This window comes from Bemisia tabaci, chromosome 3 (genome assembly GCF_918797505.1).
Source record: "Bemisia tabaci chromosome 3, PGI_BMITA_v3".
NCBI classification, from domain to species: domain Eukaryota; kingdom Metazoa; phylum Arthropoda; class Insecta; order Hemiptera; family Aleyrodidae; genus Bemisia; species Bemisia tabaci.
The window spans coordinates 52,419,328-52,447,230 of NC_092795.1; the positions used below are offsets into that span (position 1 = coordinate 52,419,328).

Genomic DNA, 27,903 nt, shown 5'->3' on the forward strand with positions numbered 1-27,903 from the left:
AATGCCCGTAAGTACGAAAGTGTTTTTTTGTAATTTGAACAATATTTTCCTTCTTTAATCGGAAACCTTACCTGTCTGTGATCTTGACATTTTCTATTGAACAAAAGTTTTCCTCATTAATCGGAAACCTTACCGGTTATAAATTGCGACTGATCATCAAGCAGTCTTCTGACAAGCAAGCAAAAATATCAAGGAAATGGTAAGTGACTGTTCAAAATTTGCCGCAGATTCATATAGAGCGATAAGAAGTGTGGCTTTGATGCTGTGACTACCCCGGTGTTCTTGCCACCGCATGGTCTTAAAGTTGAGGAGCATGCCGATTCCGCACCGAACAATGAGCTCAGCATTTCTATGCACATATATAGCCTAATACATTTGCATATAGCTGTCATCACTATATGGACTGAAAATCACCATCCTATACGTAGAAGTCCTCACACAACTACCAACCCTGCTATTGGTTCTCGTTAAAAGTCCTGTGCCTGCATGAGAAATTTGACTGAAAGGAGGTTCGTACCTCTGATGGAGCAGATTTGCTAGTCCCTATATGGCTTTCCGCCTACTCAACTTTGAGAACTTACTTGAACTTGAAAAATAAACCTAACCCAACCTAACCATCGTGTTCCTCACAAAATTTTCAACAGAAACTCATAAATGAATTAGAAAAGGTCCGCCGCTTGGAAAAACTTCACATAAAAAATTATTTATTTTAATTTCACCTAATATCATAAAAACATAACTTAAGATTAGTGAAACACATGCCAAAAAAAGTAACTATAGCTGTAGCAACACGCTACGTCTCGCTACGTTGAACGGTCAAGTTGTAATTCTAAATAGTTGGTCACTGGAATCGATCAGTTTATTCTCTTAACTAAATTTTCATTGATTGCAACAAAAATAAATTGAGCTCAGCTGAATCTTAGAGTCATATTATGACTACAAGTCCATATTTGTTTCAGATACAAAATATTTCATTACCACAAAGTCATTTTTAGGGTGAAATTTTGACACTTATCAACTTACGATGACTTATGCCAAACGATTTGAAGTCACTCAAGATTTGTTTACTTCAGATGTAAAAAAGGTAAACGCGTAGGGAAGCCCAAGGCTATACTTTTCTTGAAATTCTGTTTGATTAAAATATGCACGCATCGAGTCAGTCCTGTAACACAAAGATATATACGTTAAATTTCATACAACTAATAACGATTTACCTGCGCCTTGCAATTAAGGGACGCTACCTCACGGGTTCATAAGCGAACATTCCATGCAGTTAATTTTTAAATAATAATGACGAGTAAATGAAAAAATAAATAACACAAACGTCTATAAAATATTTTACATGATTAAACGTCCCAAATCAAAAGTTCGATTTGATCAGAAGTTATAGATAACCTTCCAGTGAATACAGCCATTGGGAAAGCATAGCTTCAAATCTCCCAAAAGTGATTTAGCACTTGACGGGCGATGTAAAATTTTGCTCAATACTCGTATGTAGACATATACTTCAATTTAGAAATTCATGTAATGCATTGTCTGTTTTGTCCTCTCTGTGCAGACCTATATGTTCTTTGGAACTTGTAGTTATTGCTCTTAGTGGATTTTCAATTGTGATCATCTTTCGTGGCAACCGATAGTGAGTCATGACATAAATAGGCGAGGCAATAATTTTCTAAATGTTCCCGCCCCAAAAAAATGAGGGGGCAAAAATGAATACTCACTCGTTATTCACGAATGGTTCCGCCCAACGAGTAATTTTACCATTCTGTCTGTAAATCACCATAACATATCGATGCACGTCTGCAACAAAGAAAAGACACCTTTAAAATTTTTGACTGATCTCAACCTCAACGTAAATTCCTCATGCAATGACGTTTCATGGCTGTAGTTTCAACGCATAGCCAAGTGGGTCGTTCTCATAATAAGACTAACCATGATGCTGCTGACGACGAGATATAATAAAATGTAGGCACTTATACCTACAACTTTCTTCTTATTTTTATTTTTCTTTGTCCCCTCAATCCATATTACCAAGTTTTTTCAATTGGAATTGTACTTTATCAGCCTGGTACGCATTCTTAATACTTACATAATTTATTTATTTTTTTACGATAAAGAATAGAGACCCTAATGTCCGTGGATTTTTATTGGATAAGATGTAACACAATGTAGTCACGTGACCTCGGCTGCTGGTATTAGCGTTTCATCGCCGATCCACCACTTCACTCAACTCAAGTTTTACATAGACGATTTTAAAAATATATGTATATGCGATGATTGCGACTCAGGCCATGCTCTAGTAAAAAAAACCATGTGTAAGAGGATGTTAATACGAGTATATTTACAATTTTACCTTAACATGGTGGACACGCAAACACGTTGCAATTTTTTTTTTTTTTTTTTTTTTTTTTTATTAAAGCATGACCTGAGTCACAATCATTGCATATATTTGTAAAATAGGCTATTAGCTCGACTTTCATTTTCACATTATGAGTAGCCGAAAACCGAAAAATCTTATTTTACACAGATGCACCAAGCCGCATAGTTAAAACAAAGAAAAAGTGATAGAAAGTTTTAATCCTCCGTCAAACCGATGTTAACGACAAAATTTAATGATTATTCTTACGTTCAAAACATATTCTCGACTGTAATTTTTGGCAAGGTAAAATTCACAATCAATTGGATGTAAAAACTTTCCCAATTCATTTTTCTCCAATATGAGAATTGATGTGTTTCTGTTAAATGTGATTTATAATTTACCGTACTTGATGGGGTTTCAGGACATCCCGTCAACGATTTTTTGTCCGCGCACCTGTTTTTTCCAGTAGTTTACGTCCACGCAGAAAATAAGATTTGTGTTGAAAGAAACTATACAAAAATGAATAAAAATGGGGGAAAAACCAAGAAGCTTAAATTGCAATCATTAGTTTTAACCCGTATGTACATCGATCTTTTAGAGTCAAATACGTCCAGTTTTAAGCGTTTGGTCGCGCGTACACACGCTGCAGCACAGTAAAAGCACAAAATATAAAAGAAATAATTAAAAAAGCTTTGGGGATCATTAAATTTGACACGGAACCACCTTAATATTTACAAAACACATTTTATATTTTCCTTAAATACATATTTTTTTCATCAATTTAAAGAGGAAAATCCATGCAGAGTGTGCAAAAATTTCAAAATCAAGAGCTGAAAAACGCCGACTCCGCGATTTTAAATATTAGAGCCTACACTGAGCGGAGCGGTGTGTGCTAGTGCTACACTGCTACCGCGGCGGCGCAAAACGCGCACTAACGCCTACAAACCTAAGGGGATACTTCACGCATTGTGCAACGCTTGGAGTATCCCCTTAGGTTTGTAGGCGCCAATGCGCGTTGGGAGTTGGCCAGCCGCCTGCCGCACCGCACCGCAGCGTGCCACGGCGCCTCAAGCAACTATTCCACAACAGAAGTGTTGCACAGTATCAAACGAAATTGAAGGCGCTCCAACATTTTAAGAATGATAGGCGTCCTTTGAGAGTACGAAGCTTTCCTCGCAAAATAAATCAAGGTACTACGGCACGAGCTCCCCTGCCGAAAAAACGCGTGGACATAAACTACTAGAAGCGTGCGGTGTGCGGACAAAAAATAGTTGTCGAAATGATCTTCAACCACTTGATGGCTCAATCTACTCGTAAACCCATGAGTGCATTTAAATTTAATTTATTAAAAAAATGAATCAACTCATTAATCCATTGCATCGCCTCCATCAGTCATATTCTACTCTCAGTTCAACCGAATGTGCGTGTGCCTGGATCATGAATATCAGTTCGATGACAATTATTCTATTAGAATCTCCCCTATTTTGCTTTGCCTGGAGATGCCTTTATGAGATCATCAATGTTGTATTTGCATGCGTGTTTACATAGTTAGTGCGGGCGGATCATCGAATCATCGATACAAAAACAATAGCTTGGTCTGTCCAATAAAAAGGATCATGGGGTCTGTCCATGAAGTGGTTGGTTGTTGCTAGACGAGAGATGAAGCTATTGTTCTTCTCGTCCTATTTTTTCTGAAAATAAAATAGATTCTTGAGGGAGCTTTCAAAATAAGAGATTTAATTTTGAAATGTTCGTTGGACACTCACTTTTGTTTACAGAAGTCCTAGAGCAGAGGAGTCTCATGAAAAACTATGGAAGTCCCCGCCGAACTTTTGCTCCTGATGGGATACGAAGCCAAATGAGACCCACCGTTGGTGAAGAACAGCATCAGTCATTTTATAATCTGTATATCGTTTGGAAAGGTAAAAGGTCTCGTCTCGCTCGTTCAGGAAGCTTTGTCTTTCCGATTGCTTTGAAGATAATCTCGAAAACCCTCAACCACGAATGCACGAAATGCATTCGGTTCACGCGGGAAGCTAAAACGACTCATAATTGAATCGGTCAGTTACAAAAGGGCTCAAACACCAGATATAAAAATACGAAAAAAAAGAGTAGAAACTCTATGAATCAACCCGTTTTAAATCGCATATTAATTAATTATGATCGCAGATGTGATTAAGTAATTTATCGCTTTGATATTTTAGAGCTCTGAGATTTATAAGGGGGCAATCAAAACGGTTATTACCATTTGTATCGAATTCTCATTTTTGGCGCTGGCGCTTTTTTGTAACTGACCGATTCAATTTCTCTGATTCTCAAAAAAAGAAGAAGAAAAAAAAAGCAGATGAGAGTTAGGGAAGTGATGGCTCTTCTCTCTCTCCTAATTGTTGAATCAAAATAAGGAAAGGCAAAGAACCAGACAAATCTACGATGAAGGAGAGGAAATAAAAAAGTGTAGCCCATAAAAAATAAGAGCTCAACTTTAAGCTGGTCACCAATGGAATTTTTTATGTTTCCTGAGAAATTACGTACCTCCTTCTTCAAAAAGCTTGAGACCGTAATAGTCGTAAAAAGTCGTTCCTGCTGTTAAGCTTTTTTCTGGAATATTTCCGATCATCCAATGAATGAAGCCTCGTAGGTTAGGATGCACTCTCAGTGGAGCATCGTAATCTGAAATCAAAGAAGCATATTGAATAGGCACACTCATGATGTAGTTGTTACTTCATCTCAGGCAATTAGTTTCAAAGTCAATTTTAAAGACTGACATTAAGTTCAAGTCTTCATAATGCATGATAGGAAATAAGGGTTTTTTTTTTTTTTTTTTTTTTTTTTTTTTTTTTTTAGTAAGTCTTGTTTGACTACACAAGCGAGCTGCATTTTGACGGTGAACCTACTAGATCACGTATCTCGTTTGCGGTGGTTAAAAATCTCGAACTCAGTAAATAAATAATAACATTTTAAGCATAAAACTGATTACTTACCATAAAGCACGAGCGTGTAGTAATAATCAAGGTCTGCATCCCAGGTGACTTTTGTTGGTTTCTTGAACACTTTCTCTATATCCACCTTATCCCCCGCTTTGACTACATATTTCCCATTATCCCACTCGAGCTGAAACAATAAAAATTACATACTACTACAGGCCGTTATGCGCTAGAGTGCTTGAGTAAGCATATTTCACATACACTTCTCCTTAGTCAAAATTGAAGGAGTGAGAGCCTATTATGCTTACTTGCATTGCAACGTTGAACAAAATTTTCTTTTTTAAATTTGCCATGAGATTTCGGTGGTTTCACTAGTTTTTCCTCTCCCTGGAAATAATTTGTTAAAGTTTACGAATCAAATCGCCCCGCACTCCAATGAATTGATTTTGACAGTTCTTGAAGTATTATCTATGTAATTCCTATGTTTTTGAGGGTAAGGAAAGATGTTTTAAAATGTTTACCTTTTTGATAACATATTGGCACTTCCTCACCCCTCCTCCACATCCACCTTATGTAACTTCCCCAGAAGAGATAGTCAGATCTTTTTAACCCGGCTTCGGATTTCTAAGGGTCGACGTCAAATATAATTTCCCTGAAACCACACAGCTCTAGCCAAAATAGTAATTTTTAGACGCAAGCCCTATATCTTCATACATTTTATTCTTTTGACTAATCTTTTTTTTCATTTATTCAAAATGATTATTGAGTATTAAGTATCATGAAGTATTATGAGCAAACTTAACGTCAACTTTTCTCAAATGTCAAAAATAAGAGACATCTCAACGCGAGGTGATAGCAGCGCAAAGACGCAAATATTCGTGCTTGCTGAATGCCCGTGTGCATTTTGCATCTGCAAAATTGAAGGCGCTATGGTGCGATGGCGTGATAGCACGAGCCGTGAACTTGCAATGTTCCTCTCTATGCTGCCAATGAGGTTTTGCTCAGATTCGGGAGAAAAAATAAGAAACAAGGCTCAATTACGTGTTTCCCATAACTGTGGCTGTGTTACTAACGTAGCCCTTCAGGCACCCTTCACAAATGAGACAAATACGGACCCAACGCAACATGGAAATAGAGCAAGTAGAAGGACGCGCGTTAATGACGGGGCAGACATACGACTATTCGTGCTTTATGGATGTGCGTGTTGCATCTGCTAAATTGAAGGTGCTAAAGCGCAAAGCGTTAACTCACAATGATCCGTTCTAGGCGGCAAATGAAGTGTCGCTCGGAATCGGAAAGCTCGCATGTGCCGGTCAAATATCTCCTGTAAAAGAGATGGTCGACGTGTTCATTCGACCCGGCTTAAGATTTCTAGGGCTCGTTTTCAAAAAAAATTCCCCGGCACTCGATTTTTTTATTTTCAATTTTATATCTTTTTTTCTTTTCGATGTATTTGAAGACATTTAAAGCTCGTATAAGCACGGGCACAATACGACCTGTGGGTCGCTAGTACTTTGAAAGCCCCGAATCAATTTAACTAGGCTTGGGCGTCTAACGGTCTAGGTAATGCATTTTTCGAATTTTTCACAAAATGTTACGTAAAAAAAGCTATGGCACGATCCTCGAAAAGTTCCTTCTCACTATCCCGTCAGAGAATGGGAAAGAAAGATTTGATACTCTAACTAACTTTTTAATTTCACTAGTTCAGAGAAAATTCAGATTACAAGCGAAAACATACATCCGAAAGAACATGAAACTTATTATTCAATATTTTAGTATAAAAGCCCCGAAGGCAGTGAAAATTAATTCATGCAGAGAAAATGGTATAAGGTATACTCAGTGCTGAGCAACTAAGTATTAAGTAATGTTCCATGCTAAGAGTTGTTTCCTTATGATTAATTGCGTCTGCACCAAATTGAAAACTCCTGAGAAAATTTTAAGCATAAAAATCCATCGCACGAACTGAAACGCGCGTGCTCTTTTTATTGATTTCATAATAGACTTGGAATTCTTATTCTTCGTTCAACAGCAGATTATGCTAGATTTTCATCGTTATCGTTAGCAAAGAGCAATCAAAAGTTCTGGTCTTTCTCCCCCACCTTCGGAACGATTAGCTCATAATTTAACCAACATCAGATTCAAACGCAATTCTTTAGAACTCTTTAATTTTTAAATCATTGACGGTTTTTTATCGTTTTCAATATCCCCCTGCTCTATTAAGTATTACTCTCCTCCTATGTTTTGCAATCCTACCTGACCAAGTAGCCCCCCTTTTTTTAAATGAAATAGTAAATATATATGAATAGTAAATTATGGGAAAAGTGATATTTACCTACTTCGATTAGGTATTCCGCTGGCTTTCCTAAGATTTCTTCAAAATGTTGTGCCTTCATTTTTTGTTCTAAATCTTTGATTGCACTTTCTTCTAATCTTTGAGCATATTTAAATGGGGGATGGTAGACTACAAAAATGAAACATCCGACTAAAAAATGCTTGTATAGAATAAAACCTCGCAAAGGGTCAAATAGCTCGTCCATTTCGTGACTGGTTTAGGTACTGTCTATTGTTTCGCCTGAAAGAAAGAGAGAAAAAATGAGAATAAGCTTCCTGATGAAGAAAGTAGGCTTTAATTGAAAGCATACCGCAGCGTCTTGACTTTAGAGACACTTACAAACCGGGAAAAGTTTGATTTTTTGAGAAATTTGTTTGCCTTCTTTGTGTTTTGTTTCAAAAATCATTTCCTAACGAGGCCAACCGTTCCTACCCAGAGAATAGTTTTCTTATGGAACAATCGAAATCCCAGTCAATAATGCGCGGACAAGAATTCTCGTTGCGTCATCGGAAAATCTTTTTGTTTCAAACGGTATTCCTTTTATTTCAAAGAGACGTCTTGCTACTTTATAAAGACATCCAGTTGACTCAACGAAAATTCTTTGCTCTCTCGACGTAGGGGCGTATCTCTATTTCCATATGAGCATTATGAGCCTCATAAAGCATGGAGTTTTACAGAGAACAGGGCTCACGCGAAAATTGAGATACACCTTTACGCCAGAGGAGCGACACATTCTTGTATGGATGAGTTATTAATCGAAAAATTTGTCTTAGTGTATACTCAAATGAATAGTAGCAAACCAATCTTCAGATTAGCTATCTCACTTGCTTTTATGAATTGTAAAGAATCGTCCAAAAAGAAGAAAAAAATGATTTTACATAGTTTGGTCTGGGAATCATGCTTTTGACCCACATGACACACACAAATATATTAAAGTATAAAGAATAGAGGATATAAAGAGATAGGTCCGTATGGGGGACTGTTGTCACAGGTTTAGCAATCCTGCGGACCCCAGCTGGTAGCCCCTGCCTCAAAGGGGGCAGTGGAGATGGTCACCGGCCTCTGGGCGTATGAACCACCTGCTAGAAGGGCAGACAGGGCTCTGAGCTGAAGTGAAAGCAACCTGTCTAGGAGAGGCAACTCCGAAATCAAACCCTGGTCCTCCAGGTTGGGGGTTGAGTCATCGGGCTAACTCCCCGGTACTTGTAAAAAGTTTTACTGTTAAACGACCTAACAATACAAGCCTCGGTACCACTAGAACTAAACGGACACGTCGACAAAAATTGAGAAAACGGACAATGGTATTTGGGACGTGGAATGTCCAAGGCATTTCAAATAAGTTACCGGAAGTGATATCGGAGATTCAGAAACTTGGAGTGGATGTCGCTGTTCTTACTGAGACCAAGAAAAAAGGGCACGGGTCAGAGAATTACGGTGACTATGATCTATTCTACAGCGGCGTAGCCAAAGATCAGCGTGCTCAGCAAGGAGTAGCAATACTTTTGCGGAGAAGCCTACGTAAGTTCGTGGGCACTTGGGAGGCCGTCAACCAGCGCATTATCAAAATGAACCTTAACCTGTACGGACATAAGATCACGCTGCTCGGAGTATACGGTGTAAATGATGATGCCACTGTCGCATGTAAGGACCAATTCTTCGAAGATCTGAATGATGAAATACTGAACGTTGGTGCTGGCAGGGAAGCCATTCTTATGGGTGATTTGAACAGCAGAACGGGACGACGAGTAAACTGTAAAGTTGTTGGACCGTTTGGGGAGGATGCTGTTAATGATAACGGTGATCGGCTCATCTCAATTTGTTCTCAAACTGAGATGAAAATTTTGAATGGCTTTTTTCAACACAAAGACATCCATAAGTATACCTGGGTCCAGCCAACGCGAGGATTGAAATCCATCATCGATTATGTAATTGTAAAGCACACTACTAAGTTGAAATTGCAGCAAGTTAGAGTGTGCAGGGGACTCTCTTGCGGCAGTGATCATCATTTCCTCCGAGCAGATATAGCGTTTCCCGTTAAAGGGATTAAAGATAAAGAGCCAATGCCTGAGCAACAGCAGAGTCAGGGAACGCAAAATCATGAAGTATGGTATAACATCGAAAGTTTGGAGCACCCTAGTGTCAAGGCTCTGTATCGGAAACGCTTAGATGAGAAGCTGGGGGATGGACTCTCGGGTACCACGGAAGAGCAATATCAGTTCATCAAAGATTGTATCCACTCTGCAGCGAAAGAAGCCCTAGGTGTTCACAAAACCAGTAATAAATACCAGCATCCTTACTGGTGGGATGAAGAAATTGAAGACGAGATAAATCTTAAGAGGCAAAAACACCTTATATTTCTGTCGTCTAAAAAGACTGAAGATAAAGTTGCTTACAGGAAAGCTCAGTCTAAAGTTAGGAGCCTCATAACACGGAAGAAGAATGAAGCTTGGGAAAGCAACTGTTCTAGAATTAACACCTACCTAGGGGGGAGAAAAAGTGCTGAGAGCTGGAAGTTAATTAAAGGTTTACGTAGAGACATGAAGCGCGACATCGTTTCTCCGATATCACTTAAAAAACTGGAGGATCATTTTAAAGATCTTTTGACGGAAAGGCGCCCAGAGTTTCGAGACAACAGCACGGACAACGGAAGAATGAACAACTTGGAGATCCACACTTGTGACATAATTAAAGCGGTTAAAGAGCTAATTAATGACAAAGCACCGGGTCCTGGTGGGATTCCTGTCGAGTTGGTCAAGTACGGGACTGCCAAGCTCTTTGAGTGCCTCAGAAAACTGATGCAACAATGCATCAGGGGTGACGAGGTACCAAGGGAGTGGAAGGAGTCTTGGATCAAGGCCATCTACAAAAAGAAGGGAAGGAAGGACGACTGTAACAACTACCGGGGGCTCTCAGTGACCGGGACAATAAGCAAAGTGTACGGGAAGATACTGAAAGCGAAGATCGAGGACGAATGGCAGGATCACGAAGCAGAGGAGCAGGCTGGTTTTAGAGCTGGCAGGTCTACGATAGATCACCTCTTTGTTATTGTCCAGGTCATTGAGAAGAAAATGGCCGTAGCTCAGGAACTGCATTTAATTTTTGTGGATCTCCAGAAGGCGTATGACAGCGTGCCGTTGGTGAAACTTTGGGAGGCCTTGGAAAAATCGAATTTTAACGGGGGGTTGATTGACGCTGTTAAGCGATTTTATAAAGGGAGTTTTACCAAAGTTAAGTGCCATGGGGGGTTGTCAGCGGGATTTTATGTGACTAAGGGTTTAAAACAGGGATGTTGTTTGTCGCCAACATTATTTAAAATTTATCTCGAGTGCGTGCTAAAAGAATGGAAAAAGAAATGCTCTGGTATGGGTGTCCCCTTGGGTGATCTCGAAACTCTGTTTACTCTGTGCTTTGCTGATGACCAGGTGGTGGTTGCTCAAGATCAAGATGACGCGGAATACATGATGCGCAAGCTAGTAGAAGAGTATCGGAAGTGGGGTCTGGAAGTCAGCATATCCAAATCTGAGAAGATGACTTTTGGCGGTGATCAGCAAAGCATTGAGTTGGAGGATGGGCAGCAGATCAAAGGCTGCGAGCACTTTAAGTACTTGGGAGTGCGGTTGACCCAGGATGGAAGGACGGATCAAGCTATCAGGGAAAGGAACACCTTAGCAAGGAAGGCTATAGCGATGTTAAATGGAATCCTCTGGGATCAGCGGATTTCCAAAGATAACAAGAGGAGGATATACAACGCTGTAGTCAAAAGTATATTAACATACGGATGTGAAGTTTGGCAGCTGAAGAAACGGACACAGGATATGCTAAGAGCAACGGAGATGGATTTCTGGAGAAGGTCAGCAGGAATTTCTAGGAGAGATCGGGTCCGTAATGATAGAGTGCGTCAGATAATGGAAGTCGAAAATGACATCGTGTTCGACGTCATGACCAAACAACTTGTTTGGTATGGTCATGTCAATAGGATGACGGAAGAGAGGCTGCCAAAAAAGATGCTTGATTGGGTTCCTCCTGGGAGGAGACGTAGGGGACGCCCAGTGAGAGGTTGGCGACAGGGGGTGTTAAATGAGATAAGAGATTGTCAACTCCCTGATGACCTGTGGGAAGACCGAGCTTTGTGGCGATTAGGCGTCGCACAGCGCCAAAGAGCGCTATAAAAGCGACTCATATATATAAAGAGATAGAGCTTTGTCGACACATATAAGTAAAACAGGATGACCTATCATTTGGTTTTGCGTAACTTTGGGCAAAAAACATATTTACACATGAAGAGCAAAGTGTGCTACGATAATTTTAAATCCATCGCAGAGCCATCAAATGCACAACCATTAAAATGAAAGAATGGCCAACTCATGCTTTTATTTGTTCAAAGTTTTCACACCTCATAGAGCGAGTTTGACCATCGCTGAATGTTTTTATAAGAACAAACATTTTGTCCTTACAATGTTGCAAGGAATAAACGAGAGAATTATAAATGAGGAAGGAAGCTGGAATGAAAAAAATGGAAGAATAGAATATAAAATAATGAAAATTGAAGAAAATTGAATAAATTATAAACAGTACGATTTCTTTTGAGGTTTTTAAAAGTTTATCACAGTTTTTAGAAAATGTAACTTCTGCAGGCGCTTGGTGAATACTCAAAATAAAACTTACCTTCTTAGAAAGCTGTGTGTGAGAAGTTGTCACGAATAAACTCAATCACGGTGGGTCTTCATCAACGTTTTATCAACCTAATCATCCCGGTCATAAATATTAATTGTTAGTTTGAGTCATATATTTCACTCTATTGCCAAATGTATCCAAAATATCAAATTTTTTTAACATCTGCGCGCTGGAATGTATATTATTTTGTTTAATCTTACCTCAACTGACAGTATTTTTAGCTGCTTAGTTTTACGACAGGAACATTAATCATCTGAATAGTCCATTTGACGTCTAGAAAAGTAACAGGATCAAAACACTTTGCAACTCTATAAATAGTTGTGTTTATATTAGTGTCATATTTACATATCAATTACTTCTAGAGGATGTGGTTGTCACTCTTCATCATATTTCAGCTTTATCATTGGTATCAAATGTACTATTGGGTCATGCTTGCGAATCGATGTGATGCGAGACGGGCGCCATGGTTAGAGTAGTTAAGAAGTTTAGAAATGTTACAAGAAAAATGTTGGAAATGTTGTGTTAGAAATGTTCCCATGTTTGCAAGTTTAGAGGTGTCAATAATGGATTTCAACACACTTATTTCTGATTAAGTGTGAATCTCATACATTTATTATTGCATCGTAATGTGTTTAACTTCAATATACTTCTTTCAAGTTGAAGTGTGTAATTATGGCCATTTCCCACTCTCATTGGTATAAAATGCATTGCAAAAACAGTTACAAATTACAGCTGAACAACAAATAGATAGTCAAAATAAGAATAGTCGTGTGAATGGTAAGTAACAGTTTAAATTGCCCGCAAATTCATATCAAGTGATTTAAATCTTAAAAATCGTTATCTCATCAACATTTTGTGATTGCCATACATATTTTACTCACTGCCATATGAATTAATGGTTGGATCTAGATTCATTTAAGGAAAAGAAGAAGAAACCCCTTCACTTTCTCCCCGTGGAAATTTTTTAAAAAAAAATAGACAGAAATTGAAATAAAGCTAAAATTTTAACAAAAATTTAATTTTGTTTTGCAATTAGGGAGTACGATATCTTGCTTGTCCCAGAAAACACTCATGTGCATAGGGAAACTAATGATACATATGTTTTTCTAACAGTAAGAAAACAGGGGGTAAAACGGAATATGAGGCTATAGTACACAATAAAATTTCCCGCCCCCCTCCCTGTTTTTCTATTGTTACCATATTGTCTCGGGCTACTCCATAAAAATTTGTTGCCTCTAAACTGAGCCAGAAATAGTAGCTCCTAACTGCAAAAGTGAGTCCAGTTAGGGCTCTCTATTCCATTGAATTTGCTGAACATAGAATATCGACTATTAAACTAGGAGCCGCGAGTCTTGATTTAAAGTATCGTAGATTCGACAACTTGATTTTCATTTACTTCTTTAAAGAATGACTTGTCGTGTTTACTGTACACAATTTCGTGTGATTGTCCGATACTCTTTTACAAGAATGCTCTCAAAACATACAAAAATAACTGACAACGTTATCTTGTCAAAATTAAGCGACGAAAAGTACCATAATCGAGATACTTACTGTCGTAGTTTAAGCTAATCCAAATAATGACTCCAGTTTCTTTTGACTTCAAGGCTTCTCTTCTTGATTTCTGGCTTCTCCTTGATAAAACTTGCAATTCAACTGTATTACACACTTTGCCGTTACTATAAGGTAATCGAAGTCTAAGTCTATCAGTCAAATGAATCGGTCTTCGTAAATGTTCTCAAATTTTAAAACCTTTCCATGTTTCAGATTCCAAAGCGAATTTCGTTGTAAGACTGAGTGCTACTGATTCAAGTGTCTAATTGCAGACATTCCAAAAATGTCTCCATGTTCTGTGAATCATGCTGCTCTCTTGGTAGTAACTTTCGTTTCAGTAGCGAAAGGTCTCATCAAATACAATAGCGTCCTCCTGTCGAAACCAGAGCATTATTATTTTGAAGAGGAGTTAACTGCGAAAGGCATCATTCCGGAGGTTGTGCCACGAGCACCGTTTAGAATAGTTTATGTGAGTACTTTTTCTTCAAATATTTGATCACAATGCTACGAGAATAAAATAAATTAAGCGAGGATCAGAGAATTTCTCCAAATGATTTTACTTATGTCAATCGCGGAGCTTTTTCTCCAAGCATGCAAGATAACACAGGTGATAATAAAATTAGAAGATGAGCTGTGCGAAGATCTCCAAGTCTTGGAAATTCCAAAATCAAGAGAGCCGCAGAAAAAAATCAATATATTAACACTGCTCACAATACGCCTGATTTTCATTGGAATGAGTTGCATCACAGATCGTAAATGTCAACAAACCACTGTGTCTTATTCACATCATTAATTTGAAGTTTATCCGGTGTTTTCCCTACCGTATATAGAAAAAAAATCATGGCAGAAAATTTTATGGTATATGTTTTACCCTGTATTTTTCAGCTTGAGTATCTCAATAAAAATCATTCCGTTCTACCGGGCGCCAAATTTATGGTAGGACGACCAGACGGACCGGTTGCTAAGGAACCATATAATGTTACATGGGGAGCGAATGCAACTGATATGTACACACTGTGCCTATTTGGTAAGATCCCTATCATAATTTCCCTCAAGGCGAATTTTGGAAATTCTCGTACTGAAATGTGATAAAACAAACCAATATTCATGATTCTTTAGTTTCACCATATCAGTAGAGATCCCATCATTATACATAATTTTAATTATGTAGAAAGCGGCGCTGCACAGATACTGTGCCGCACCTTGAGTATAACAGTAACGTGAGGAAAACCAAAGTGCCTTCATTTTCTCCGGACGCAACCGGGGCAGCCGTTAAGCAGGAATAGTTGCGCGGAGGCGCCGGCGCCGTGAGATCACCTTTTCGTTCCATGTCCTATTTCTGACTAAATTCTTCCTATTGTTTACAGCTGTCATATTATTGATTTTCTCGCTTCATCTGACGACACTCGGTGTTACCGGCGGGTGAGACATGATCCAAGAGAGGACTATATAAAGATAAGTAATTTCTGTGATTTCAGATTTTGATGCCCCTGTGCGAGCAGCTCCAGTCTTACGAAGTTACATACATTGGTTGGTCGGGAACATACCTGGAGCAGGCGTGAAAAATGGAGAGACATTTTTTGAATATTTTCCCCTGAGAGCCCGTGCTGACACAGGTGAGTATGTCAACGTTGTCTTGTTACGGTAGAGAGCTGTAAGTGCAACATTGGATATGAGCCTTCAGAAACATAAGTATAAGCCTGTACTAGCCGCGGCTTCTTCCGGAACACAACAAAACGCAAGGAAATTTAATTAATAACGATTGAGAAAAGAAACGATGAGAGGAAATAAAAACTTATCAAAAAACTAAATCGGCGGTCAGGGATCAACTCCCCCCCCCTTCCCGCGATTCTGCCCCGAGTTTGATACCACACCGACCTATTTTTGGAATAATGTCAGTGGCAACGTCCTACTACAGAGGGCGGAAATTGAATTTGCGAGATATATTTAAAGAGAACTTATTTCGCCGTATGTTAGGTTGCAGTATGTCGGCAGATATATCAGGCATTTTGGAAGAATGAATGAGTTAAGAATAAAAAGGAAACCTTCATGCTACACATGTTTTAAAAAAGGGGTATATTTATTACTCACATGGTGCCGAAGCTTTTCGCGGGTGACCTGCAACCATCATCAGGGCATTAAAGCAGATATGGATGGTGAAAGTGCAGTAGTGCATGTCTCTGAAAACACGATTTTCCAGGAGAGTAAAAAAACTGTCTACATTCCTCTTTATTGTTAGTAGAAGGGTAATAATTCTTGAGGATAGCAAAAATAAGATGCTTTTCCAGACTCCATCAGCATTTTGAATAATTTCTCGAACATGTTAGAAAATACGGCAGAAATGCCGAGATTCGCGTTTTCGACACTAAGAATTGACACTTCATCACGAGATACTCATTTTTGCAATCAGTGTTTAAAACCTGTTGTTGGCGGATTTGGATCATTTAAAGACAAAAAAAAAGAGTTTCACGCTCACAGTTTTTTATCAGATAAGCTTTAGTTTGATCTCATATGGCCAGATCAAGCATATTGTATGATTGGAAAATGACATTTGATCACTAGGTACACATTTCTGCAATTAGCGTTTTGAACCTGCTCTTGATACTTAAGATCAAAAATATTCATACCTATAACTTGTTTAGAAGCTTTATTTGATCCAATACGATGAGTCACCTATCAGTGAATCAGAGAATTTGCTTCCTTGAGTAACTTTTACACCATAGGTAAGAAGACAGTGCGTAGTCTCTGGAATATATTAGGGGGTCTCTGCGTGGACCCTCAAAAAATTATATAGGTTATACTTTTTTTTCTATTTTTCCCCCAACCGGGGGATATATACCTTTAAAAACCTACGGCCATCCAGTGCACGTAGAATACCCAGAGAAAATCCATGCTCCATCCATCCACGCTCCAGGCCTTCAAATGGACCGGTGGACAGAGTATCATTTCTTCAATTCTAATTATTTACAGTTCATCATCGAAAGCTCATTTTATCCGTGCGAAACTTATTGATTTCCCAACCACTTTTGAGTAAGTTGCGATCTTGTAAACGGCGACTCTATCAGTCTTCCATGAGAATAATACGATGACCAAAGCAAGAAGACATACAATCTGAACCGAGCGTTTGGACTCTCATTTTTTAAACAAAACTTACAGACAAAGAAAAATATTAGAACGTAAAAAAATATTCTTTGGGCATTTTTCAAAATTCTGGTTCTATTGCAGACTCCAAAATTCTGAACATTTTTTGCCAGTATCGTTGTAAATTGTACAAGGCCACTCAGATACGATACAAAAGAGCGCCTTCAACTCACTGCATAATCTTAATGCGAAATTCTGATACCACAATTCGTGCGTCACGACAGTCATTTTGCATAGCCGGCTGATTGAAGGCAAATCATCGGCGCAGGCAACAGGATACGAATTTCAGCATTGTGATCAGGCCCGCCACAAGGGTGGGATACTGGGTCCCTGGTACCGGGGCCCGGGCCCCGGAGGGGCCCGTGTTACCCGTGAAAAACCACTAAGATTTCACATGCAACCCTTGTTTCGTAAGAAAAAGTGAAAAATTTACCCTAAAAATTTCGCAAAAGGTAAATAGATTTTCAGAAACACGCTCGGGCACTGTATAATTCTTCTTAAATTTTCAAAGAAGTATCCTTCCTGGAAAATTTCTATCTATTTTCAAGATTTTCTGTACAGAGGGATATTTTTAGTAACTGCGTTTCATTTTCTTCCGTCGTCAGATGCTAAGAGTCTCCAGTCTGGGCATCCTCGACTTCAATGGCTCATGGCTCAACTCCCTTGCCATAGACAAACGAAGGGGGAGTCCAGGGGGCCTGGCCCTCTTAGAACTGAAAATAGTATCATATGCCCCCCCCCCCCAAAAAAAAAAAAAATAAAAATTTTCCAGATGTTTTGAATGCAACAATTCGCAAGTATTTTGTGCTGAAAGTAGAAAAAAAAAACATAATTATTCCGCAGAAATTGATGAAAAAATTCTTTATGGAAGCTTCAAAATGCGTCCGATTAGTCGTAAAAATTCTAAAATTTCTCGGGAGATGCCCCTCGGACCGACCCCCCCTCCGTGCTTGGGGCCCGGACCTTAAAACTGGTAGCAGGGCCCGAGATGGGATGTGACAAGCCAGCATAAAGGCTATTTCCATTTAAATCTTCCGTCACATTCATACGGCGCAATGATACAACTATTTGAACTCTCCGGAATGCGTGAGGTATCACGCCGCATTTGAAGGCGTTTTCAAAACAGCCAAGTTCCGATACCCGGATTATCGTTTTGCATAGTTCATATTCTTTTGTTATATTCCGTACCACTCGTTTATTTTTAATCCTCGTAGAAAAACCACCCATTTGCTAAATACAATTCTAGCTGGAGCGCACTTCAGCTATGCATTCACCACTGCAAAAATGTCCAGAGGAAATCGACAAGCCCAGCGTGCATGGAGGCTATTTCAATTGCAATCTTCCGTCACATTCTTACGGCGCAATGATACAACTATTTGAACTCTCCGGAATGCGTGAGGTATCACGCCGCATTTGAAGGCGTTTTCAAATCAGCCAAGTTCCGATATCCGAATAATCGTTTTGCATAGTTCATATTATTTTGTTTTCATTTCTAACCACTTGTTTAATTATAAACCTCCTATAAAAACCACCCATTTGCTACATACAATTCTAGCTGGAGCGCACTTCAGCTATGCATTCACCACTGCAAAAATGTCAAGGGAAATCGACAAGCCCAGCGTGCATGGAGGCTATTTCCATTTAAATCTTCCGTCACATTCTTACGGCGCAATGATACAACTATTTGAACTCTCCGGAATGCGTGAGGTATCACGCCGCATTTGAAGGCGTTTTCAAAACAGCCAAGTTCCGTTATCGGAATAATCGTTTTGCATAGTTCATATTATTTTGTTTTCATTTCTAACCACTTGTTTAATTATAAACCTCCTTTAAAAACCACCCATTTGCTAAATACAATTCTAGCTGGAGCGCACTTCAGCGCATTAATGACTGCAAAAATGTTAACGGAAATCGACACGCCTAGCGCCTAGCGTGCATGGAGGCTATTTCAATTGCAATCTTCCGTCTCATTTCTAGGGCGCAATGATACAACTATTTGAACTCTCCGGAATGCGTGAGGTATCACGCCGCATTTGAAGGCGTTTTCAAAACAGCCAAGTTCCGATATCTGAATAATCGTTTTGCATAGTTCATATTCTTTTGTTTTCATTTCTAACCACTCGTTTATTTATAATCCTCCTATAAAAATTACCCATTTGCTAAATACAATTCTAGCTGGAGCGCACTTCAGCTATGCATTCATGATTACAAAAATGTCAAAGGAAATCGACACGCCCAGCGTGCATGGAGGCTATTTCCATTTAAATCTTCCGTCACATTCTTACGGCGCAATGACACAACTATTTGAACTCTCTGGAATCCGTGAGGTATCACGCCGCATTTGAAAGCGTTTTCAAAACAGCCAAGTTCCGATGTCTGAATAATCGTTTTGCAATTTTTCATAGTTCATAGTATTTTGTTTTCATTTCTAACCACTTTTGCAAAATACAATTTTAGCTGGAGCGCACTTCAGCTATGCATTCACCACAGCAAAAATGTCAAAGGAAATTGACACGCCCAGCATGGATGGAGGCTATATTCCATTTCAATCTTCCGTCACATTCATTCGGCGCAATGATACAACTATTTGAGCTCTCCGGAAAAAAATATGCAATATGTCACTGCCATATAACGTAAGGTAACATCATGGCGTAATAAGCAGTATCGCGATTAATGAACTTTTTCTGAAGAATATAATGTTGATTTTACAGGGACTCATAGATACGTCATGCTCATTTGGAGGCACTCAAATATTGTAGAATTCAAAGAACCGTATCGAAACGGAACGTGAGTATATTGTTAGTTTTTCCTCTTTTGGGGGGTCTACAGGATTATAAAAACGACGATTCAAGCAGAAATCGCCCAGCAGAATTCTGTACTCAAAAATTGAGCTCTGAGATAAAAAGGGTATTAGGTTGATAAAAGCTTAAAAGATGTAAGATACAAATATGTTTGTCGTCTCACTGGCGATGAACAACAAAAAGGGTGAACTGAGATGAGTATGGAAAAGTCTATTTCAAAGTGGGTTAGCTGTACCGGTATGTATATCTGTTCAGAAGTTCTAGAGTAAAAATTTCGAGCCGTATTTGACCCCTGCGCCATTTTCTCATTTTCAGAGATGAGGATGATCGTGTCGATTTCAGCATAAATGAATTTGAGAAGAAGTACCAACTGGAACCTCCGATCGCTCTCACATACTTCGAGTGCGAATATGATCACACGATTAAGAACCCACACTTACGATACGACGACGAGGAAGTGAAGAGGAAGAACGAGGAACTGAGGAAAAATGCGAAACCATATGACGATTTGACAGAATGGGTGGGATAATGTCGAAACTGTGATAAAAATTGTCAAAATATTTTTAAAATATATTCGAAGAAATATTTACAAGACAATTTTGTTTCAATATTGGAAATATTGCTACAATATCTCGTGTTGGGCGGGTTTCTTATAAGCTTATGCCCCCTAAAATTGCATGTTCCTCCTGAGTATGCCCCTCAAGTTAGAATCATGTCGACTTAGTTCTCATCAGGTGAGGGTATATGAAGCATTCTACCTGAAAAATCACCAAAAAAAATGCCTTACATGTAAATATACAGGTTTGAAAAGAAAAAAAAAATCCTCAAAATCAGCCCTTTTTTCGAAAAAAGGGGGCTTGAGATCCTCGTACTGAAATAAGCGAGACCAAAATTTGACTCATATACTTGTTGATTTTATTATCTAACGTTACTCGGAATATTTAATGATATTAGTTTAGTTTATTTAAATCATGTAGATAAATACAAGAAATATTCTCGTAGTAGTTACATTGTACTTAAATAAAATAAACTATCCAAAAAAAGAAAAGAAAAGAAAAGAAAAAAAGAAAAGAAAGAAAAGAAAGAAAAAAAGAAAAGAAAAGAAAGAAAAGAAAAGAAAAAAAAGAAAGTAGTAGTAAAATAATTTTATTTTAAAGCGGTGCTTTAGCATCTAAGGCCATTTACACCTCTAAAGAAGGCAGTAATAGTAATAAATTTACATGGAAATTAAGGTTACATTAGTAAAAATACAAAAGGGTTGAGGGGAAAGGTTAAAAAAAGAAAAGAAAGAAAAGAAAGAAAAAAGGAAAAGAAGAAGAAGAAGAAGAAGAAAATTACTGAGGTCCATTAGCACCGGGCATTTTGAAAGGAGCAAAGGTTTTTTGAAAAAAAAATTTGAAACACTAATGCAAGCATTATACTCGCATCGTTGAATGCGGAAATCGAGCGCAGAACTACTCAGACTCCAGAGTAGACTTGTGATGTGGTATCACCATAATGAAGAACAATCTTTGCTTTTCACGGGTCTCAAATTACAGACGTTTATATGAATGTTCCCGCATCATTAAATTCTAAAATGAAGCGCGCAGTTATATTCGAACTTTGGAATGAGTATGTGATTTGGTATCACGTGAAAATGAAGGAAAATCTTATCTTTTCACCGGCCCCAACTTAGTTCCCCACACATAGAGCAAAGAAATCCAGAACATAACAACTAATCAGGGTGGCGTGAAACATAAAATTGAATTGAAAGATAGGTTTCAGTGAAAAATTTCATGAAATTCCATGAGGCTGTGAAATATTTCATATTTTTCAGTAGCTAGAGTATGCAACCCGCACACGAACACACAAAAATTGAAGAAAGTCACGATTTTTACATTTTGTACAACATGGAGGAGAACCGGTATTTTTCAATCTCTATAAATTTCTGAAATTTTATGAAATATCTCACTAAAAATTTCAAGATTTTATTTTTCATGAAATTTTGCCACCCTGCAACTGATAACCGGATGGATAATTTATTTGGTCTACCTGACAACCCTGTAAGCGGTCATACGTAAACAAGGAAGAACAACAACATCGTCAACGCATCATGGCTTTTGGTTTTCTCGACAACGAATATTTGGGTTAGATAAGGATACATTCTTTTCAAAGTTTTCTAAAACTTGTTCATACTTTTCCTTAGTATTTTTGCAGTGAATTTGTGCATATACGAGTTTCCGTAACAATTCGGTCATCATGTCCGACTGGGAAACAGTCACAATTCTGAGGAAGAAGCCTCCAAAACCCTCTCAGTTGAAAAGTGAACAGGTGCGTATTATCACGTTTTTCGTGTCTGTTTACTCATTTTTTATCCACCAAGTTAATTTTTATCTTTCTTCCGCCTTCTGTATTAGAAATTTAACAGGGTTCTTTGTTTTTAATCACCGTAGGTTACGTACCGTAACCCCAGAAGTTCAGCAAACAGCCTAACCTAACTGCATCTCCGACAATCTATGAACTACCCACCGCTGAGTTCGTCTATCTCTCTAGCATTCCTCATGCACTTATTGTAACATTAGGTTATTTACTCCTTAATTTGGATTGTACATATCGTGTTTTTTCACTATCACAACCAACATTACAAATCTTGATTGGTACTAAAATATCCCAATCCCACCTCGCCTGGAAGTGATAACGAACCGTGTTCAGGTATCATTTTAGCAGTCAATTCGCAACTGCACTGTGTATGTTTACTTAAATTACAACAATGTTTTGGTTTCTAGTCATTAACTTCTGATTTTCCGTTTCCAGGCTGTGGCTCAAGCCAGACGCCAAGGTGTTCCAGTTGAGACTCAGCAGAAGTGTAAGTGAATTTTTTCCTTTTCTTTTATTCCAAAACCTTCACCAAATTAACTACCCTAACTCACTTACAAGCTCTCTTAAAATGACAGATTTTAGGAAATTGTCTGGTCAACCCATTCTAGAAGGTACTATGAAGGTATATTCTTCGTCCTCAAGTTTTCTATTTAAGAATCTCCCACTCTCTTAATTTGATCGCAAACTTTGTAGATACAGTGTTACATGTAATTTATCAGTTTTACAAAAAAAAATTATCAGAAGCCTGACAATTGATCTCTGGAAACATGTTGGAAACATCTTTGTATGTAACATGCGAATAAAAATAAGTACCTAGAGCTCGTGTATCGTATGTTGAGGCAGTCGTCAATCTCTGATTAGCTCTGAATTAGCACCACTGAACAGGTTAATACATGGCAGATGGCACCTCTGATGAGTGGTGACATAAAGAATACTTTGACATATGTCTCAACATACAATGCGCGAGCCGTAAAGTTCATTTAATTAATATAGAATCTGGTATCGGCAGGAATATTTAAGTATTAAAATTTCTACACCTGGGAAAATAAGTAAAACCATAAACAACTGTAGTTATGTGTACGGCACAGAAAGTTCTTTGAAGCCAAAATCACCTGAAATCTTGGCCTTACAATTTCCTCACTCTGCAATAACATCAGTAGTACTTACCTACTTGGCCAGCAAAGAACTTTAAAAAAAATACACTGAAATCAAGGTGCGTTTTGGTTTTTCCCTCATTTTTTGCTTTCAAAAGGAAACCTTCCATGCAAAAATTTCCTAACGACAGATTTCCGAATGACACTCCAGCATCTTCTGCACTTCTGGTCGCATATGCGGCAAAATAATCAGAAGTGAGGAGCACTCGCTAAATGATCCTCAATGGATCAATCTTAATTGAATCGGAATGTGCTAAAACCGCTAATGTCAATTTTACCAGTCTTGGGTTGTTTTGAGTTCATAATACTTCCAAAGAGCCGATACAACCATAAAAGTGATGAAAGGACTCACTTAGGGATGAAGGAAACCCAAAGACGAGTTTTAAAGCCTTTTTCATGGTTGCAACCAATTCCGAAAAGTATTATCAACTCAAAAAAACTTAAGACTGGACAAATGGACGTAGCAGTCCCAATTCAGTTTACTGTAGGTACGCCACACTGTATTTCCACATCACTGCAGTCTTGCCTCTTTCCTCGAATTTCATGATTTTTTTCATGTCTGCTTTTTTTCAGGGGGTGGAGGTCAGAACAAGCAACATGCCACTGTAAAGAATACGGCAAAACTAGACCGAGAAACTGAAGAATTAAAGCATGATACAGTACCTCTCGATGTGGGGAAACTTATTCAGCAGGGTCGTCAGGCTAAAGGTTGGAGCCAAAAAGATTTAGCTACGGTAAGTAATATCTCTCATATTTTATTTTTAAAATTCATCTGAGAAATAAATATGCTTATCTAGGGTCCCAAAATCCACATAATCAAATCATGAAAAGAATGGGAGCCCAATACCCACAAATGATCATTGGATCAATCTTTTCTGAAATCAATTGTACAAATTCTCTGACACATTTCAGAGAATTATTCTTGAAACATTATACAACTTCTGTAAAATTTTCAAAAAAAATTGTAGCACTAGCCTCCTGTGTAAAAAAATTGTTTCAGGACTTTTGGCATTAACTGATGTATTTTGGTTCCTTTTTTGCCAAACACGTTTCATGCCCATGGAGAGCCCTTTCCTCATTGTTCTTGAACTCATTGTGAAATATTCCTGTGAATTTCATTCTTAATTGACCAATTTGTTCCCTTATTTTTTGCAGCGAATCAATGAAAAACCTCAAGTCATTCAAGAATATGAAGCAGCCCGTGGTATTCCGAACCAAACAGTCATCAGTAAAATTGAGAGAGCTCTAGGTAATCAAAAATGTTGCATTATTTTTCTGCAATACCATTTTACTTATAAGCAGGAGTCCAGAAAGTGTGCCATCTCGCAATCCTAGGATCTCAGCAAATGTGAGGCAATTTTGAAAAACAATGACTATCTTGGAGGGGCAAAGAGGCAAATAAAAAATGTGACTTGAGAAGAATAAATGTTTGATTGCAGCGAATGCTTAGCATTTTGGACCTTCCTGCACCCCTGCTTATAGAATAGGTATTGACAAGAATGTTATACTGGTCCTCAAAACAAATTAATCATAAATTAAATCATATTGTGTGATATTGAAATGAAAATTTATCCATGGTATACATACAGGAAAAAAAATCTGGATCATTTTTAATGAATCCCAAGACAAAATTACAGAGTACCAACCTACTATTTCTCCTATTTTTGTTTCTTTTTTTCCTCTTATTATTTTTGAATTTGGACTTCCTGATGGAATCATTCATGAAAAAGATACTTAATTCGGAGTTTCCTTTAGCCTTGAAAGTCAAGGAATCTCATGTGTGGCGCACGGGCTCTGCAACTTCAGCCAGTGCCAGAAAGGGAAAGCAACTTTGGAGAGCCACTTTCCTTACTTGAATCTCCCAAAGTGTTAATTTCTTCTGAAATTGAGCAAGAGCCAGCTTAATACTAAGAAAAAAATCTAACTGAATGTTTCGTTAATAGGTTAGGGAAAAGCAAAAAATTTAGAGAAAGTTAAGAGAGTGGAAAATGAAGAAATTGTGGAGCCCCTGTTTATTGCTTGTTTTCTAAATAAAATCTCCTAAAATTAAAAAGTTACAAAACAAGCATATGCATTGTACATAGTAGTGGATTTGACCTAAGGCTTGTAGTTTAAATGTTAAATGTGACTGTATTCAATGCTGAAGCATTGCTGCCAACAGAAGACAAAGTGCTTAGGTTGCTAGCCCTTGAAGATCCAAGTATCATATCCGTCTTACTCTTCATTCCCAGTGGCTTCTGCAACTTGAAAAACATATCATTGGGTCAAATTACAATTATTTCCTCCACAAGTCATTGACCTACGAGTAAACTATTTATCTCCATCATTTTCTAACTCTTTTCATTGTAAAATTGACACCTCCTCTTAATTTTCTAGGAATGAAATTACGAGGCAAGGATCGTGGTAAACCAATGGCGCCACCTGGAAAAAAGTGATTTCTCAAAGGGTTACTTCAAAATATCTCTCAACAACATACCCAACCTGTGACTTTACACCTTATCTTTTCGTTCAAAAGGAAATCCATGCTCTCATATCCATCCTCAATCCGTGAAGTTTTTTTGAATCATTGATCCCCTAACCCTCTTTCCCTCTATTTGTATTCTCTGGTAGGTTTCACTTCCTTCGATGAAGCATAATGGAATTACGATTTTGGTGAAAGCTGTAACTGAAATTTACTGTCGAAAGAAATTCAGTAGTGTTTTTTTTTTCTTTGTGAAGGATACAGATTCTAAGTTACTTTTTTTGGTAATGATTTTTTTTCTTCTCCCTTTTTTATGAAGGTTGACGGAATTTCATGAAAGAGCCCCTTATTGAGTCTAAACCGACGATCAATTCACTTTTAATAAACTTGAAACTTCGGCAGGCATTTTTTACTGTGTTGATGACATCTCATAATTATTTTTACTATTATTTTATTCAAAGGATAGGTATGTAAGTAGTTAATGTTGGAAAGAAACTGGTGAGAAAGGAAAGAGAGAGAAAAACTTGTTGTCTGCACCTAGGAACAGAAGCATGTCAACACTTGCCATTTGCTCCAGGCAAATTTAATAATTTAAAAAATGAAAGATTTTTGCAGTAAACTCAAGAATTCTCACACCCCTCAACACATCCAGTAGTAAATTTTACTGTCCTAAATTATGAATGAAATATTAATACTCATTTGTTTTGTATGTTATTAGGTCAAGACTGGAGCATGATTTTTGCTCCTATCGTAAATTTTTCAGACTGCTTTGCTCAGTTCCAAGTCAAAAGCACAAAAGTTTACTGCCTCGCAAGAGAAACACGCTGTATGAACATTTGAATGTTGCCAAATTCCTCCTGATAAAACATTTATTTTTGATGAAAGTTATGAATTTTCTCCTTGAAATTTTCAGATACTCAAGCTGAAACTGCAAATAAAATTCTTGCCAAGGTTGGAAGGCAAATATTCCCAAGTTTCCTCAAAAATTTGCATTACACTGGGGGAAATTTGGCAACGCCAAGTTCATACAGTATTTTTCTTTAGCACAGCAGTATAGCCTCTACACATTTGGTAATTACAATTAGTCTCACGAATGATGCTGCCAAACAACTTACATACATCTGAACATTACAACCCCCCCCCCCCCCTCCCCACGTTTTCATCATTGAGTTTTAGAGCATGTTTACGTGTACTTATCAAAGAGCCTGAATTTCTTTCGACGTACTAAGAATAAAACCTTTAATTCTAAGAAAATATTAATGTGGAGGCCAGTCATGTCCCACTTTTTCCTTTTTGTACTATTCTCTTTGTTTAATATTTATCTTTTTTATTGATATAGTTTGTTTTCATTTTGGTGTCAGATATTAGCATGTTAGTGTATGATAAAACCCTAAAATCCTTTTTTTCTGACTTTCAACGTCGAAGTCTCGTGCATTTTCATATTTGAAGACATTCACCAAAATACCAGTCACGTAATTATTATATGATTTATAAATATTTTGCCAGTTATTACTGTGTGTGGTCCTGGGCAATTTCAGAGAGAGCCTATCAGACTTTTTCCATAATATTTCTCATCTAATCTATTTCTAAGGAATATTTTTAAGACCTCTGAAGTTTTGGAAAGTAAGAAAGAAAAACAAATGTGCACAGCAAATTTTTCTTGTGTTCAGACAAAATCAAGTCTGCTGTCAAAACAACCACCACAAAGAATCATTTTAAATATTAATAAGGTATTCTTTTATTTATACTCTTTTATCATTTTGGAGACACGCATAAGCATAAAACGCATAAGCATTCAGACAGCCAAGATAAGCTGGCTTTCAGCATTGTTGTGAAAATTTTCCTTAATACTTTGTCTCTTCAATTCAATTTGTCTTTACACCGCAGATTTATGAAGAACCATATCAGCTGGGTCATATATATGTACTTCTCCATCTCTCCAGTTATTTCGTGATTACTTTAAGTTTTTGTGTGATAAGAATAATTTTATTTTGTTGGACCACTGTGTTTTCAATTTCTCATTAAATTAAAACTTGATTGTATGCATTGGTCGGTTAAAATTTTAGTTCTTATTTCTCATTTCTGTAGTTGCTCCTCTCTTTAGTACAACGCGTGTTAGGCCTAAAATGTACTAGCGAGTCGATTCCA

The 27,903-nt window shown here is 37.8% G+C and overlaps 3 protein-coding genes across 5 annotated transcripts; 2 read left to right on the plus strand and 1 right to left on the minus strand.

Moving 5' to 3' along the window:
• Nucleotides 1–675: 675 nt before the first annotated feature.
• On the minus strand, nucleotides 676–12,397 carry LOC140224300 (protein D3-like). 3 transcript variants are annotated; one of them, XM_072298645.1, is made up of 6 exons: nucleotides 12,281–12,376; nucleotides 7,620–7,855; nucleotides 5,341–5,470; nucleotides 4,892–5,029; nucleotides 1,722–1,800; nucleotides 676–1,162 (listed from the first exon to the last, which is right to left on the minus strand). In XM_072298645.1, the coding sequence occupies exons 2-6, from the start codon at nucleotides 7,818–7,820 to the stop codon at nucleotides 1,054–1,056; spliced, it is 657 nt and encodes a 218-aa protein (XP_072154746.1). In that variant the 5' UTR covers nucleotides 7,821–7,855; nucleotides 12,281–12,376; the 3' UTR covers nucleotides 676–1,053. The 3 variants fall into 3 exon arrangements, with proteins under 3 accessions (XP_072154746.1, XP_072154747.1, XP_072154748.1); XM_072298646.1 differs by lacking the exon at nucleotides 12,281–12,376 and adding an exon at nucleotides 12,009–12,093; XM_072298647.1 differs by lacking the exon at nucleotides 676–1,162 and adding an exon at nucleotides 4,126–4,262 and having other exon boundaries at nucleotides 1,743–1,800; nucleotides 12,281–12,397.
• A 154-nt stretch (nucleotides 12,398–12,551) lies between these two features.
• LOC140224299 (phosphatidylethanolamine-binding protein 1-like) lies at nucleotides 12,552–20,379 on the plus strand. The gene is made up of 6 exons (XM_072298644.1): nucleotides 12,552–13,066; nucleotides 14,054–14,309; nucleotides 14,726–14,867; nucleotides 15,319–15,456; nucleotides 19,693–19,768; nucleotides 20,098–20,379. The coding sequence occupies exons 2-6, from the start codon at nucleotides 14,124–14,126 to the stop codon at nucleotides 20,309–20,311; spliced, it is 756 nt and encodes a 251-aa protein (XP_072154745.1). The 5' UTR covers nucleotides 12,552–13,066; nucleotides 14,054–14,123; the 3' UTR covers nucleotides 20,312–20,379.
• Nucleotides 20,380–21,856: 1,477 nt separating this feature from the next.
• Nucleotides 21,857–27,815, plus strand: LOC140224301 (endothelial differentiation-related factor 1 homolog). The gene is made up of 5 exons (XM_072298648.1): nucleotides 21,857–22,092; nucleotides 22,576–22,627; nucleotides 23,868–24,028; nucleotides 24,450–24,543; nucleotides 25,671–27,815. The coding sequence occupies exons 1-5, from the start codon at nucleotides 22,021–22,023 to the stop codon at nucleotides 25,727–25,729; spliced, it is 438 nt and encodes a 145-aa protein (XP_072154749.1). The 5' UTR covers nucleotides 21,857–22,020; the 3' UTR covers nucleotides 25,730–27,815.
• The last annotated feature ends 88 nt before the right edge of the window (nucleotides 27,816–27,903 follow it).

Bases quoted from the DNA above. Each gene is read 5' to 3' on its own strand.
- LOC140224300 (XM_072298645.1), bottom strand. From the start codon at position 7,820: ATGGACGAGCTATTTGACCCTTTGCGAGGTTTTATTCTATACAAGCAT. The intron at 5,471-7,619 runs GTAGGTAAATAT...TTATTGTTTCAG, and splicing joins CAGCGGAATACCTAATCGAA to CTCGAGTGGGATAATGGGAA. The intron at 5,030-5,340 runs GTAAGTAATCAG...CTTTGATTTCAG, and splicing joins CTACACGCTCGTGCTTTATG to ATTACGATGCTCCACTGAGA.
- LOC140224299 (XM_072298644.1), top strand. From the start codon at position 14,124: ATGTCTCCATGTTCTGTGAATCATGCTGCTCTCTTGGTAGTAACTTTC. The intron at 14,310-14,725 runs GTGAGTACTTTT...TGTATTTTTCAG, and splicing joins CACCGTTTAGAATAGTTTAT to CTTGAGTATCTCAATAAAAA. The intron at 15,457-19,692 runs GTGAGTATGTCA...TTGATTTTACAG, and splicing joins GAGAGCCCGTGCTGACACAG to GGACTCATAGATACGTCATG.
- LOC140224301 (XM_072298648.1), top strand. From the start codon at position 22,021: ATGTCCGACTGGGAAACAGTCACAATTCTGAGGAAGAAGCCTCCAAAA. The intron at 22,093-22,575 runs GTGCGTATTATC...TTCCGTTTCCAG, and splicing joins CTCAGTTGAAAAGTGAACAG to GCTGTGGCTCAAGCCAGACG. The intron at 24,029-24,449 runs GTAAGTAATATC...TATTTTTTGCAG, and splicing joins GCCAAAAAGATTTAGCTACG to CGAATCAATGAAAAACCTCA.